The sequence below is a fragment of the Myxocyprinus asiaticus genome, chromosome 42, assembly GCF_019703515.2.
Source record: "Myxocyprinus asiaticus isolate MX2 ecotype Aquarium Trade chromosome 42, UBuf_Myxa_2, whole genome shotgun sequence".
Taxonomy (NCBI): domain Eukaryota; kingdom Metazoa; phylum Chordata; class Actinopteri; order Cypriniformes; family Catostomidae; genus Myxocyprinus; species Myxocyprinus asiaticus.
This window is the reverse complement of record NC_059385.1, coordinates 36,497,869-36,514,337: the sequence shown is the minus strand read 5'-3', so window position 1 is coordinate 36,514,337 and position 16,469 is coordinate 36,497,869. Positions and strand designations below refer to the sequence as shown.

Sequence of the window (16,469 nt, the reverse complement as noted above, 5' to 3'; positions counted from 1 at the left end):
TGTTTTGTCATAATGGGTGAAGGTGCCTAGCCCAGCACTGCCTCTAGTCACTGCTCCAAAAAATGCATGGTGGGGCTGTGCTTCTGCCAGCTGGTTCCGCCTAGCAGCTAGAGTTTGTTTTGTGAAATAACACTCCTTCTGGACAGTTCCGTGGATGAATCTGCACGTTCTTTGTGCTTATGCTTCCTATTGGCTGGAGTTTGTTTTGTGGAGTATTTCTTGCAAGTCATTGGAGTGATTAGGTCATTTGTTGCACTCATGTTGCAGCCAAATGGGCCAGCTCACTAAACATTCTTTCGACTGTCCGAGGAAACTGAGCGCCTTTTTGTGTGTGTGTGTGTGTGTGTTGGTTCCGCCTAGAGGCTGGAGTTTGTTTTGTGGAGGAACACACCCTCGGGACAGTTATTTGGATGAATCTGCTTGTTCTTTGTGTTTATTATGCCTATTGGCTGGAGTTTGTTTTAGAGATTATCTTTTGTGTAATTCTGTCTCACAAAATGTATATAGAAACACCAGACTTGAGCAATCCAATGGCAAAGTTGTCACGGGGGCTTTTGTAGGCGTACACGGACTGTTTGAGTTTTGGGGGGGGGGGGGGGTTGATTGTTGCACTAATGTTGGAATGTGGTCTTTATAATTTTGTTTTTGACACACAATCAATTTTTTTCTATTATGTCAAAATGTTAATATGAGTGGATTGTCTCTCTCCACGTGGAATGTGAATGGGTTGGGGCACCACATAAAAAGAAGGAAGGTTATTTCTCTTCTTAAGCGTAAGAAATATGATATAGTGTTTCTTCAAGAAACACATCTTTCCCTGCAAGAAGCTGAAAAATTTGGGAAGATATGGGGTGGACATGTTTTCTTTAGTACTGGCTCAAGTAAGAGCAGGGGAGTCATTACACTAAGTAAACATCTACAATTCAAATGTCTCAAACAGATTAAAGATAAATTAGGGAGAGTCATTATTGTTTTAGCTGAAATTCAGGGGCAAAGTCTTATTCTGGCTAATATTTACGCACCTAACGTTGATGATCAGGGCTTTTTTATAGATCTTGAAGGGATGTTGCAAGCCGCTGGCACCCCTTATGATATAATATTTGGAGGAGACTTTAATCTTTTGATGGACTCATTCCTTGATCATAGTGAAGCAAAAGTGTGTAAGCCCCCTAGAGCAACATTGACGCTTCACAGGATGTGTAAAAATCTTGGTCTTACAGATATTTGTAGACTTTTGAACCCATCTGGTAGGGACTATACATTTTTTTTTTCATCAGTCCATAAGATTTATTGTAGAATATATATATGTATAAATACATATTATATCTAAGTCCCTCATTTCATCTGTTGTTGATTACTCAATTGGAAACATTTTAGTCTCAGATTACACCCTGTTTAGTTTAGAGGTGTTGCTACATATGGAAAAAAGGGAATCATATAGTTGGCGCTTTAATGTATCCCTTTTGCAAAATCCTGATTTCCAACAAATGTTAAAGACTGAAATCAGTGTTTATATGGAGACCAACTGGTCCTCAGTATCCTCTGTGGGCGTGGCTTAAGAGACACTTAAGGTGGTTCTTAGGGGCCGTATCATACAGTGTGCCTTCACCAAAAAATCCAAAGCACGAGAACTCGTGGAGTTGGAAGGGAATATTAAAAGTGCCGAGGCAGAGCTGAAGCGCTGAATGTTGTCTGATGGCCTCAGAGAATTGACCCAATTGAAATAAAACTATTTTGTTGCGGAAGGTGGAGTTTTGGCTGTTCAGGGCAAGACATACTTTGAGTCAGGGGACAAGGCAGGAAAACTTCTGGCTAGATATATAAAAGAGTCTTTTTCCACCATTCCCTCAGTAAAATCTGCTGGTGGTGAAATATTAGAAACTTTGTGGAACCGTTAGAACCTCCTAAACTGACGGCTGAGCAAAAAAATTTCTCTTGATTCTGAGATAACCTTGGAGGAGCTTGGTGAGTTAATTAAGGCCATGCCTACAGGCAAGGCTCTGGTGCCAGATGGCTTTGCTGCTGAGTTTTTTTAGATCTTATGCCACAGAACTGGCTCAACTTTTGCTAGAAGTTTATATGGAATCATTAAAGAATGGAAAGCTTCGCCAACCACGATGCAAGCCCGGATCAGTCTGATTCTTAAAAAGGACAAAGATCCAAGCGAGAGTAAGAGTTACCGTCCAATTTCCCTGATCCAGTTAGATGTTAAAATATTGTCAAAAATTTTGGCTAACTGATTATGTAAAGTTATGACATCTTTCACATGTTATGGTCTGTGGCGAATTGGCAATGGTGGCTCAGCGGTTATGGCTCTGGCTTACTGATCAGAAGGTTGGGGGTTCAAGCCCTAGCACTGCTAAGATGCCACTGTTGGGCCCTTGAGCAAGGCCCTTGACCCTATCTGCTCCAGGGGCACCATATCATGGCTGACCCTGCACTCTGACCCCAGCTTAGCTGGGATATGTGAAAAAAATAATTTCACTGTATATGTGTGATAAATAAATACAATTATTAAAAAATAAATAAAAAAAAAGAATTATCAGACTCCGGTCGCTGCCATCTCACTTGCTGCTAAAAAGGCATTTGATATGGTAGAATGGGATTATCTTTTTAAGATTTTAGAAATGTACGGGTTAGGGAATACTTTTATTGGATGGATTAAGTTACTTTATAGACACCCTGTAGCAGCGGTACAAACAAATGGATTAATTTCATATTATTTTACTCTGGATAGGGGCACTCGGCAGGGTTGCCCTCTTTTCCCCATTATTGTTCTGTCTTGCCCTGGAACCATTAGCAGCCGCGATAAGAAAGGAGGATGATTTTCCAGGGGTGGTGGCGGGAGGTGTGGCATATAAGCTTTTGCTTTACGCAGATTACATTTTATTATTTGTCCATGTTCCGCTCATAGATCTTTATCTGCTTTTCCCAGGGCATTGGTGAGCTCCAGTATGACAGTATTGACAACAGCAGTGTCATTCTAATATTTGCATACTTCTGACTGGTCTTCTTTCTTACATGTATTTGCATACATTTTTTTTATTTTGATTAGGCTTGTTTTCCATCTATTTAACATCTATATTTGCCTTTACACTGTAAATATGGTGTTACGGTAGATGAGTTGATTCCCATATACAGCCAACAGAAAACAAGAGACATGATGAATGTCATGACAATTACAAAGCAACTTTGATGCAGACTAAAACCTAACCTTACCTAAAACTTGAACTGTGTTCTTCTGCTGCTTTGCAAGCACCGCTTTTTCCTTGAGGAAATGCTACATTTGATCTGTACTTTTTGCTCTGCTGCAAGTTTTGTCTTGTAAATAATTTGGTCTAATTCTTCTGTGTCAGGTCTGACTTTACTGATCCCGTATCTGATCACCAACAAGAAGAAATGGAAGGACTGTAAGATCCGTGTGTTCATTGGTGGAAAGATCAACAGAATCGACCATGACCGCAGAGCGTGCGTACCTTTACTTGCTTACAATTAATCATTTATGATAAAACATTGCCTTTAAATTTATATCATATTACAATCATGGCTGACACAGACATATATTTAAAAAAGATATCTTTGTAGACAGATCACAGAACACATAGATGAGTGTAACACAGGCTGTGGATATTAGTATTCCATTTCTCTTTCTGCATCAGACACTCTCTGTGATTCTATGAAAGCACATGCAGGTTTTGTGTGAGACAAATGTTTCAATTGTCTCCAACAGCTGCTGTGGAGCTTTTGTTCACTATAATTAGAGTCGTGTTCCTGCAGGAGAGCTTAATGGAATCTCTACATGGAAACTATTAGAGATCCTGTTCTCTGACACACATGTACTTTGATTTTCATTTTATTTTAGTGCATTTACCAGTTGACATAATGTGTAGTGATTGCAAGACATACTGCAGTGTGTAGAACTTCTAGAATTAAATAAAAATATAAATGTAACTAAACTAGTCCACACTCCCTTGAAGATAATTGAGCTGATATGATGGGAAACGATATGATTTACATCACAAGGAGGCAGAGGCAGATATTATGTGCATTTAAGATTATGTGATAAATACGTTATGTAATGAGTTGTTGTGTGTCTTTTTAGAATGGCAACATTGCTCAGTAAGTTCAGGATCGATTTCTCTGACATTACTGTGTTGGGTGACATCAACACAAAGCCCAGATCAGAAGGGTATGAACCACACCACACTGTCATCTCATAGTGCATCATTAACTAACTAGGAACACTGATCAATCCAAATACTATAGTTCAGGAAAATCTTTAGATTTTTAATTTTCCTCTCTACAAACAAGTATTTTTTTGTTGATTCCATGTTTTTTTCTTTCTAATTATTGTGGTCTACTTAAGTACCTACTGTAACTAAATCATTAAAGACATTTCATATTTTTGTGGGCTTTTTGTGGGTAAATTCTGTCATCATTTACTTATCCACATGTTGTTCCAAACTCGTATGACTTTCCTCTGTGGAACATTAAATTGGATATTTAACAGAATGTTCACGCTGCTCTTTTCCATACAGTGAAAGTGAATGAAGATTGGTTTGTCAAGCTCCAAAATGACAAAAATCAACAGTAAAAGTATTAAAATGTATTTTGTAAGAAATATTATTGGATAAAAATTCAATGAATTGCCTGTTTTATATAATTTTTGGCATAATTAACCATTCTGAAGTCATACGATAGCTTTTTATGAGGAGTAGACTGAAATGATGTTGTTATTCACTGTAAATATTGCTTTTTGCAGTAGCCCATATATGTCATTGTACTCCCACACATTTTGGACCACATAGGTTTTAAGAAACATGAGTAAGAGTGAATTTGACAGTTTGTATTTTTTATTTGACCAATTCTTTAGAATTCTGAATTCTTTGTTCGCAGAATTCTAAGTGATTTGATAGTTTTCAATCTTGTCATTCTTACATGTGTTTGTGGTTGACAGCGTGACGGAGTTTGCTGAAATGATCGAGCCGTATAAACTGAGAGAAGATGACATGGAGCAGGAAGCTGCTGAGAAGCTGAAGAGTGAAGAACCCTGGAGGATTACAGACAATGAGCTGGAGCTGTACAAAGCAAAGGTCTCCAAAATTACCCCACTTTACATCACAGTTATATATAAAGCACATTTAACAATGACAACTATTGAGCAAAGTGTTGTATAGTAAGATCCGGCTGATCAATTATAGCAGAGATGCTGAGACATTTAGTATGCACAAAAAGCACAGCATATATTACACAACATAAACGGGAACAACTTTGGCTGCAAGGAGCTATTACTGTGTCTGGTACGGCAGTGGACAGTACATTGTTACTAAAGTGTGGTTCCAAGAGTTGTGGACCGCTCTGACAGCTGATTTTGACCATGTCCACACTAATCTGTTTAAAGGCATAATTCACCCAAAAATGATAATTCTCATCATTTACTCACCCTTATACAGTCTCAAACTCATGACTTTCTTTTTTGTGCAGATCGCAAACAAAGATGTTTTGATGGAGATATGATGTTTAAATTCATACAATGCAAGTCAATGGGCTTCAGCACCTTCAAGCTCGATATAACCAAAGTGGGCAATACAACCAAAGTCTTTTGTCATGATATGAATCATTTAATATCATGATGTATATAAAGATAGAGAATTTTTTCTGGAAAATCAATAAAAATGATTGATATATTACAGTAAAAAAGCATATTTGAATGTCTGTTTTTGGGTACTTGGTTTTAAATCAACCTTACCGTAATAATACATTTCACATTATGCCACATTCACTTAATACTTAATGATTTAAGTCATCTCTGTAAGCAATATATGAATATGGCAAACATGGCCGGTTTGTTTCCAAATATCGAATAGCATTTGAACAGAACTTTTGTAAAGATGATAATGTAAAAACCCTGTATTTTGACGTATAACAGTGTTGTAGCTGTTCTCCTTGTCAGTGTGGTGAGACTGTTGGGCTGTCTAGCTGTTTGAATTCCTTCATAGTGCTTTAAGGTAAAAAACAAAAAATACTCAGTAGAATTCAAATGGAATTTGAACTCGAGATGAATGTAGTGTAATTTGCTGAATTTCATTGAAATGTTCATTGTCTGAAAAGCCCTGTCCACGGCTCTCCAATTCTCTCAGGGCGCTTTCACACTAGCACTTTTGGTGCGCACCCGAGTTCGAATGACGTCAGAGTTCGGTTCGTTTGGGTGGTGTGAATACTGTTTTACGAACTCTGGTGCGCACCCGCGAACCACACCCGAGTCCACTGTAAAGGTGGTCTGGGGTATGGGAGGAGGGGGAGAAAACAAACTTTGGTTTAGTCCAAGCAATTGAACCAAGTGTGAAAGCACCCTCAATCTCATGTGAAGCCCTGCCTGCTGATAGATACACACAAGCTGCGCACATGGATATTTACATATCTTGATATACACAATATAGCAAAATCTCTGTCGGTTGACACTTTTATAATGTCGCCACGATATGTCAATATATCGCCTAGCCCTAGTATGGATATATTAGCTTCATAACTCCATCAAAATATTTTCATTTGTGTTCCGCAAAAGAAAGAAAGCCATAAGTGTTTGAGCCGGCATAAGGATGAGTAATTTTTAGGTGAACTATTCCTTGAAGTATGCAGAGTGTTTTCTAAATGCTCCTTTTTCGGTGGAGGAAAATCCCATTGCAGTGTGGGTGAGATGTGTAAAAGTAGCAAAATTAATGCGTTTTCAAACAAAAGTGTATTGGAGTGGATGTGGCCTTAATCCCAGTTGGTTGAAGGGTTATGAGAGTATATTTAAAGAGGTCATGAAATGCTCTTTTTTTTAAATATAGTTTTATTATCTTCCCTGAGGTCCACTGATAATGTTAGTGAAGTTTTATTTTCACCAAAACAGTCATAATTTAGTAATATATGATCATGTTCCACCCTGCATCTGTCCCTCTGTCTGAAATGCTTTGTTTTGGCCTCAGCTCCTCCTTTAAAGTCAATGTAAACGTCCACTGTTCTAATTGGCCCCTCAAATACAGCCATATTTGAAACTCAATCGGAACAGCTCCACAATATTATAAAACTACATTTCACGGATTACACATAATAGAGATCCAACACATTGCATCTGAATATATTAAACTGTTCATCTCGAGCACAGCTGTTAACACTCACACCCTGTCTACAACGGACACGAGAGGCACTTTGCGTCGAAAGCGATAGAACCCATTATAATCATTGATGCTGTCTACCATTGAAATCACGTCACACCAAAAGTAAACCGATGTCCCATTCCATTTTGCGTTGGTGCTACTACTGCCAACAACACAAATGAACGGTTTAGAATGTTTGTGTCGTCACGCCCTGTGTAAACAGCCTCAAGCTGTGTTATGTCACGTCTCGTCAACAAACACACCCGGTGTAGACTAGGTGTCAGCAACATAAACTATCAAACAGTCATGACATTTGAAATATTTATGAATGGAACTGTTTACTTACGTTTTTGATCATGTCCAATAGTGTTTTTAACTGCCCCATCCTTCAATGACAATTCCTTGGCAAAGCTTGAATCGTTTTATGACTGGTTCACAAGCAGTCCACGCTGATATCAGTCGACAAAACATGCAATCTACACTGAAATATGCTGAAGACACATCCACATGATGCACATACATAGTCCAAAGCACAATGAAGACACTCATCCAGTTTTCAGTATCATCCTGTACTGAAATTCACATAGCTGGAAACGCATCAAAACGGTCAAAGACGTCCATCTAGTGTGTGTTTACATACACCAACAATTAAAAATAGCACAGATGGGCGAAAGAACAATTTTTATGCACAAAACAACAAGAGGCAGCAGCTGATGAAACCGCGTCTTCTTTCAGAATTCGAAACTTGACACTGTGTCTTTTAAAATTGGTGCCAGACACATGACAACAGTCACAGATGTCTGTGTAATGCATGCTTGTATACAAAAATAAGGAATAGTGTTCAGGAATAGTGAGGCCACAGTAGGCCTATGCCCTGCTCTCTCACTCTCTTTTTACAAACTGAGCCCCAGTGGGTGGGGCCAAGGGTGCAATAATTTTGCATTGATGTTATTGCTGTAGAGGCGGTCATGAATTAATGAGAACACCTAGTGACGTAGGGAAGTCACAGAAGTAGAGAACGGGGCATTTTGGCAGCCTGGTTTCAATAAATGATGTTATTGCATTGTGGATTAAGTTTTGAGTTCTGAAATTTACAGTATGTTTTTATAGAAGAAAGACCTCTTATATGTCAAAATATCAAGGACAATTTGAGTCCTCATGACATGACCCCTTTAATCTTTTATTTTTATTGATTTATTTAGAACTTTTGACCACTCCCACATAGTCAGTGTTTGGGATTAACAACCACATTTACAAACGAAATCCCAACACATTGCTTAAAATGCTCTAGAAGAACAGAGTTATTGATTATCAAAAGCAGCACTGAGGTCTAACAGAAGTAGAACAGCACAGCTCCTACACACAGCAGTAGTCCACTTCCATATATACTGAGGTATCTTTAGATCCATAGTTCGATGCATATATTAATAGTAGGCCATGAGCTTCTGGTATGATGGTGACTGTGGGCCAGAAACCATCTTGAAATTACTTGTGCTGCTAATTGGAGCCAGTCTTAATGAATGAAATCAAGCAATACGATTAGCTGAAATGATGTGTAAATGTTTCTTTGGAAATCATGTGACTTCAGTCTTCCTTATCATTCAAACTGGTTTGTGTTTATTCAGAGTAATCGTCAGATCAGGCTGAATGAGCTGTTGATGGAGCACTCGAGCACTGCAAACCTCATTGTCATGTAAGTCAGAAACATCCCCACACACTTTGACAGATGTTTAACCTTTTCTCCTTGTATATTGGTATTTAGCTTTAAGGATTTTGAACTTTTGTATTTGATGTTTTTAATATGTAACATGGAGTTTAACTCTGTGTGATTAGTTTGGTGTAATAGCATGTCATTTTTGTGTTCTTTTGTGATTGTCACGCAAGCTGTAAACAAAAAGTCCTATTGTCAAAAAATATGAAATTATATTTTGCAAAAAGAAAATAAAGCCATCACCTGTAGGACTATTAAGATTTTGTGCTTTACGGCATTATTTTCAGAACACTTAAGCACAGCGTTGGGACGTTTTACTTTTACTATTGCCATTGTTTTAAATGATGAATTGCAGTAAAAAAAAAAAAAAAAAAAGATTTCTTAAAATTAGAATCAGTGAAAATGGATGACAGTACCAAGGGAGTACTAATAGGATGTAAAACTCCTTCACAATTTTAATAATAATAAATGTGTGTATATATATATATATATATATATAGAAACTTTTTTTTTTCCACATTGTGGTAATGGGAATTGGGGAACTGTCATAAAAAAAAATAAGGTCATAATGTAAAAAATAGTTGTCATTTTCTATATACAAAGTATAACTACTTTTGGAGTAAAATAGGACCGGGATATTTTCTTTACAGTGTTGTGAGAATCACCCCATTACTCATGACTAATGTTTTTTTTTGTTGTTGTTTTTTTCTCATGTAACAGGAGCATGCCGCTGGCCAGGAAAGGGGCCGTATCCAGCGCTCTGTATATGGCCTGGCTGGACACTCTATCCAAAGACCTGCCGCCCATCCTCTTAGTGCGTGGAAACCATCAAAGCGTGCTCACATTCTACTCTTAAAGAGCTCACGGCCCGAACCGCACAGACACATTAACATGCACATGAACGAGCACACTTTACGAGTCCAGCACCAATGACTGACGACAATGATAATGATGATGTTAGTGATGCGGACACGGACTCTTTTTGTAGCTTCAACACGACCAACCGAATGCAAGCTGAAACAAACATACGGTCCTTCCACGCCGCAGAGGTCGAGACGAGAGAAAGATCAACATTGGCCGGTTTCTGTTGTCTTCGGCTCAAAGGTTTCGAGCACACGTTGTTACACTGATTGTCATTATCATTGTTATAATTTCTTATGACTGTCACAACTTTTTGAGTTGTGCATTTTTTCCTCTTTTAATTTGCTCTTGATGAAGCAATAATCACCTCATTTCTTCTTTCCTCACTTTGAAGAAAAACACAAATCTTTGCAACACTTTTATAGCCTTGTTGATGTGCCTTCCTGTGCAATCACATTAAATTCTTAAACTTTTGCCCTGACTGGTGATTTATAATAAAGTAGATTTAGATTGCTTGTTTTTTTATTGGGTTTTAAATGTACTCTCCTTTGATTTTATCACATTTTAACGCGGGTGGTCTGATGTTTCCACTGCGCTGCATAGAGTATTTTTTTTTTTTTTTTTTGTAGACGGACAGGTTTGTTCCTTTTTCCTCAGAGTTTTACGTCTTCCTTTTAAGCATTGAATTAGTTGTTTTAGCGCAGCGTCCCTCCATGTTCTTGTTTCAATGATCAACTGAAACTAGAGGTGATTACAATCATCTTTGAAGTAGTCAAATTTAAATCAAAGTCAGAACTTCAAACTATATTAGTTTTTTCCTTGCGTGCAGTTGAACAGCATGTGGTTTTGATAAGAGACGCTTATGAATTCGGTCTGACAGGAAGTGAGGCGTCATATTTGTTCAAATCGATGACTAACGATGAACCAAATATGATCAAACCTCTGGATTTAGATTCCACAAACGAACAGATTCTGCTACAGTGAAGACCTTTGCCTTAACAGTTGAAGTAATGATTATTTTCTTACCGTCTTTAAGCCATACTGGCTAGTTGATTGATTAGTAGGTAAATGCAGAGAGATTGATTGATGAATGAATGCCTAAACTAGAATTGAATCTTGGCCATCACCCCATTTGTCTTGATCTCTGCAAACTCCCCCATTTTTTGTCGAAGTTTTATTTAAGCAGTCCAGAATTGTACGTTTGTACCTTGACATACAACAACAGTGAATATGCCAACAACCCGTTATCCCCTAAAGAGGTTTTTAAAGCACCCCCCATCTCATACGTCAAGGTTGGACTGTTACTGTAACCTGTTTTACATCCATGATTGAGTTCAACTAGGGGCTTCCCTGTGCTTTTATTCTGTCGTCACTGGCCAGTGCTTTTCTGCAGTTAAAGGCCTTAAACGGAGCTCACAGGATGTCTTATAGTGTCACGTCAAGTTGTACGAATGTTTTGCGTGGCGAATGAGACTGATTCGTTCCTCTATGCAGGTGAAATCGTGTAATCTAAACTCAGGATCGAGTGCCGTCTCGCAGATGGTTCAATTCTATTGTTGGAGACTCACTCAGTTTTTATTCTGATGTGTGGAAGGCCATCAAGAAAACTGATTTCAGATTGTCCTGTTTCTGAATGTTGTTTGGTTCATTCTTCTTATGATTGTAATGCTGGATGTGACCAGATGTTCATTATGCAGGCCATGCCTTAGTTTAAACTTTAAGTGTTGGTCAGTAATAATCTCCATCACATTCACTGCAGCTAAATACGAAGTGTTCAGATCTAATGTTCCGTTACGCTTTTCTTTCCAACACTATTTTCATTTTGTATTTTTCGCAGGCTGTGTTGTGCAATTGCAGATTTTGTGTACATAAGATTCTTGCAATTCACATCCTTAAAATTGTGCACCTGAGAAATATTCCATGTGACTGTGTTAGAATGACTATATTCATATTTATAGTTCTCAATATAAACTAGTATTTAAAAGTACTTAAATGTGTGTGCGCCGCATGTACTTTTTCTTTTCAAGTGGATGGTTAGTGAAGCTTCTGATGATCTTACCTGTTGAAAATCTGTTATGTGTTTGTGTGGCTATACAGCACTCGGTTCAACCTAATATTGACAAAATCACCAAATCAACTATTACCTGACATCTTGAATTATTAAGATACTTGTATATTATATTTAGATATAGAAAAACAGGAGAGTCAGTCAGTCAGTCACACCCATATAATGTGTGTTGGTAAGTGGTCATTACTCATTGATGTATAAATGCATCTTGCTGCACTGCAGATGTAGGTTTCCATACCATGAGGTGCTTGAAAGGTGCCTCTCAACAGTTCCACTGTTGTTTTCAGTGTAAGATGAAGCAGGTTTTCTTTTTGTCACAACATTTCTCATTCTGCAGAATGTTGCCTAAGTACATTTCACTCCACTGTGAAAATGAGTTGAATAACATTAACACAAGGTCAACATCAATGTTCCCAACATCCAACTATAGTCCACACTGTACTTCCATACTAACCTGTAAATATATTTTATCCTAACTACATTAATGAAGGGAGTGGAATAAAAACTGCAAATACATATGGTGAAAAAATATTTATTTTAGTTTATTTCTTTCTTTTATGTTTGAAATAGTTTTAAGTTGCATGTATAACTTTTTATTTTAGTTATTTTTTTTTTTTAGTCTGCAAGTTCACATCTTTGGTCTCTATTTCACTGTTCGGTCACATTTCTATCTTTTGTATGCCTTTTGAAGAAATGCTATGTCGACCAGTGGTTTGAGTTTCCTGCTAAACCATAAAGGGGGTTCTGATTTGATCACTCTGGAACAGTAATATTTTGATATACTGTACTGTTATTTGTCACATATATGCTTTTTTTCTAACATTTTAACAGTTAAGGGTATTAATGCTTTGTACATCCTTACTGCAATATATAAAAATAAACAGAAATGAAAACTATTCATTGTGGTCAGTTTCTGTTGGTTTAGCAGAATTTTACATATGGCATCTTTGCAAAATTGCTCATTAATGCCTTTGACTTTCGTGGATTAAATGTAGAAACATGGCCGGAATCCACCAACTGAGGCAGGAACTGAGGAGCATGTAGCAGCTATGTATATTTAAAAAATTATAATTTGAGAGACCACTTCTTGCTGACCTCAGCAACATTTTGAGGAAGAATCCACCCTTCACAGGGTGGATTTGCATGGGGGGAGTTAAAGGACATAAGCGAGCTACCTTTGGGTCACTAACCCCTTTGGGATCACGGAGAGACTGTTGGGGTAGAGGTGCAATGGCCAGCTGGTCCTCGAAGGAAGAGAATTAATCAACACTTTCACAACACCTAACTTTTGTAAGTGACTGGGCCTACCTTTGAGTCTCGGCACCATTGCTCTACAGCAGGGGTAGACAACCCTGCTCCTGCACAGCTACCTTCCTCCAGAGTTTAGATCCAACCTCAATCAAACACACCTAACAGTCATTCTAACATAGATCTTTAAGAATTTCTGGTATAGAAATTGTGCTTTTTCTCCCTTATGAGATCTCTTATCTCATAGTCATTCTGTCACAACTTGCGTGTCTGTTGATCCTAGCGGAAACTGATTTAAGGGGTTTATCCAACTCGTCAAAGGACGTTTCCTTTGATCCTGAGATAGATATTTTAAGCAGCTCTATTAAATAGAATATTAGTTTATAGTGAGCAGGAGCTGTCAAGCTTCAAAAAGGACAAATACTGTAAATCGTTATTAAAGGTTCAGTATAAAAACATCATAACAGTAGTCCATATGACTTGTGCATTATATTCCAAGCTTTCTGGGGCCACACAACAGCTATGTGTTGTATGGACTACTTTTATGGTATTTTATAATGATTTTCTCTTTGGACCTTGACAGCAGTGGTCAATATGAACTGTTTTTGTATGGAAAAGAGCAGCGTTAGGATTCTTGAAAAAGATATTGTGTATAAAGATTCTACTGGGATAATTCTACTGTATAATTTCATGATGATGAAACACTGAAGGTCTTTGCGTCAGTATATTGATAGTATATTGATGACAAAGGTTTCTTGCTATAAACAATGGGCTTACCGGCCGCATCACAATACAGACACTACGGACACTTTTGCCGTCTATATAGTAACATGCAGGGGCACAAGCAGCAGTATTTGATGCCTTGGGAGTAAGTCGTTGGAACGAATGATACCTCTGAATGCTTTTTTGAGTGAGTCACAATCAATTGCCACTGTATTGGAAAGACGAGCCTTGATATTCATTGAAATCCCTTTTTGTGTTGCGCATAAGAAAGAAGCATGGGTTTGGAACATCAAAGTTAATGGTCAGAGTTGTTCAGAATAATTTTCCAAATGATTCAAGGGCTGCAATTTATTATCCCCAACTAATGATATAATTGAACAAGAAGGTACGAGAGGTTGTGCTGTCCTGTAAATATATTCACAGTTAAAGGGCATAGGCGTCATTTGTGGTGAGGACCGGACAAGTCCTCCTTTTTGTGTAATTGTGTGTCATATTCAGGCAGAAGTTCTTGAAGTGTTAAAGTTGCTTACAGCACATTAATGTGATTTAGGCACAGAATGAGTGAGATACTACCAGAATTTACAAACTCACTGTGACAGGGCTGAAATAATGTAGCACTCTGGGATAGGATTAGAGTTACTATAAATAACAGTTGGCACTTTGCAAGGCTGTGAGCACATACTAAGGACTGTGGGTAGGTGAAACACCACATTTGTTGAGCACTAATGTGAATATTGGGTGGGATGCATCAATGTCTATGGTCATTTTCAGCAGTAAACTCCATCCCTCCATGAAAGGTGCCACTCTCTAGTAATTTGGCTCATAGTCTTAATAGTGATAGTATTTGACTAACTGGGGCCCAGGTCAAGCAGACAAACTGGCTAATCCAAACATCTGCTAACTGCCTTGAGACGTTACACAGATCACATAAACTACAACACATAGAGAAGGTATCACCTATATATCACATAGAATCTGTCTCTGTTCCCGCACTACCAAACATAAAACCCACATTAAGTCATTTAGAAAAAAATTTATTAAGGTAAAACTTGAAAATAACCAAAAGAATAAATAAAAAAAAATGATAAACATCATATAAATATAGGGCTAATAAACATTAGATCTCTTTCAACCAAATCACTAATTGTAAATTAAATGATTACAGATCATAATTTGGATGCACTCTGTTTGACTGAAACCTGGCTTAAACCGGATGAATATATTAGTTTAAATGAATCTACTCCCCCAGGTTATTGTTATAAACATGAGCCTCATCTGAAGGGTCGAGGAGGAGGTGTTGCTACAATTTACAGTGAAGTTTTTGGTGTTACTTAGAGGACAGGATATAAGTTTAAGTCTTTTGAACTAATAATGCTTAATGTGACACCGTCAGATACAAATAAAAAATCTCTGTCGTCTTTTGCCCTTGCTACAGTATATAGATCACCCAGGCTGTAATCTGTTTTCCTTGGTGAATTTGTACATTTTCTATCAGATCTAGTAGTTACTATGGATAGAGCTTTAATTGTTGGTGACTTCAACATTCACATAGATAATGAAAATGACACATTGGGATTACCATTTATCAATATTCTCAACTCTCTTGGAGGAAATGTGACAGGACCAACTCATTGGCATAATCATATGCTAGATTTAATTCTTTCATATGGAGTTGATGTTGATACTATAGAAATTCTACCGCAGAGCGATGACATCTCAGATCATTACCCTGTATCTTGTATGCTGCCATCAGCTAATGTTACTCAATCTACATCACACTATCGTTCAGGTAGAACTATTCTTTCGACCACTAAAGACAGCTTCACTAATAATCTTTCAGATTTATCTCATATACTCAGTAAGCCAAAAAGTCTAGAAGAACTTGATGTAATAACAGAAAATATAAATACAGTCTTCTCTAGCACTCTTGACAGTGTCGCCCCCCTTCGATTAAAGAAAATTAAAGAAAAAAGCCCTGCACAATAGTACAATGATCACACTCATGCTCTCAAGAGAGCAGCTCGGAAAATGGAGTGCAAGTGGAAGAATACAAAATTAGAGTTTTACTAGAGAATACAAATTGTCCCAAGAAACTTTAAAATGGCAGTTATCAAACCAATTATTAAGAAGTCACAGCTTGATTTTGGAGAATTGGCTAGTTATAGACCGATTTCAAATCTCCCGTTTATGTCGAAAATTCAAGAAAAGGTAGTGTCATCCGAAATATGTTAATTTCTACAGAGAAATAGTATATATGAACAATTTCAGTCAGGATTTAGGCAGTCTCAACAGCAAAATGATCCGCATTCCTTTTTCTCAATGTCTTATATTTTAGTCATATCTCACAGTACAGGAGAACACGTTTCATCCTCACGGCCTTCTTCAGTATGTAATTTTGTTATACAACAGTCAGGATTTAGGCCCCATCACAATACAAAGACTGCACTTAACAGAGTTACAAATGACTTTCACTTATCATCTGATCGTGGCTGCATTTCTCTTCTAGTGCTTTTAGATCTTAGTGCTGCCTTCGACACCATATATCACAACATTCTCTTGAATAGGCTTGAGAAATATGTTGGCATTTGTGGACTTGCATTAGAATGGTTTAGGTCCTATTTAGCAGACCGCTACCATTTGTGTAAACGAGGAATTGTCAAATCAAGCAAAAGTTAAGTATGTAGTGCCACAGGGATCAGTTTTAGGGCCTCTGCTT

The 16,469-nt window shown here is 37.6% G+C and overlaps 1 protein-coding gene across 3 annotated transcripts in view; it reads left to right on the top strand.

Annotated features, from left to right (window-relative positions):
* Positions 1–12,680, top strand: part of slc12a2 (solute carrier family 12 member 2) — an 81,502-nt gene extending 68,822 nt beyond the window's left edge. For all 3 annotated transcript variants that reach the window (XM_051683526.1, XM_051683525.1, XM_051683527.1), the window contains 5 exons: positions 3,357–3,468; positions 4,103–4,189; positions 4,958–5,093; positions 8,768–8,835; positions 9,574–12,680. In XM_051683526.1, the coding sequence (XP_051539486.1) occupies positions 3,357–3,468; positions 4,103–4,189; positions 4,958–5,093; positions 8,768–8,835; positions 9,574–9,709 (539 nt within the window). In that variant the 3' untranslated portion in view covers positions 9,710–12,680. The remainder of the gene's footprint in view (positions 1–3,356; positions 3,469–4,102; positions 4,190–4,957; positions 5,094–8,767; positions 8,836–9,573) is intronic.
* The last annotated feature ends 3,789 nt before the right edge of the window (positions 12,681–16,469 follow it).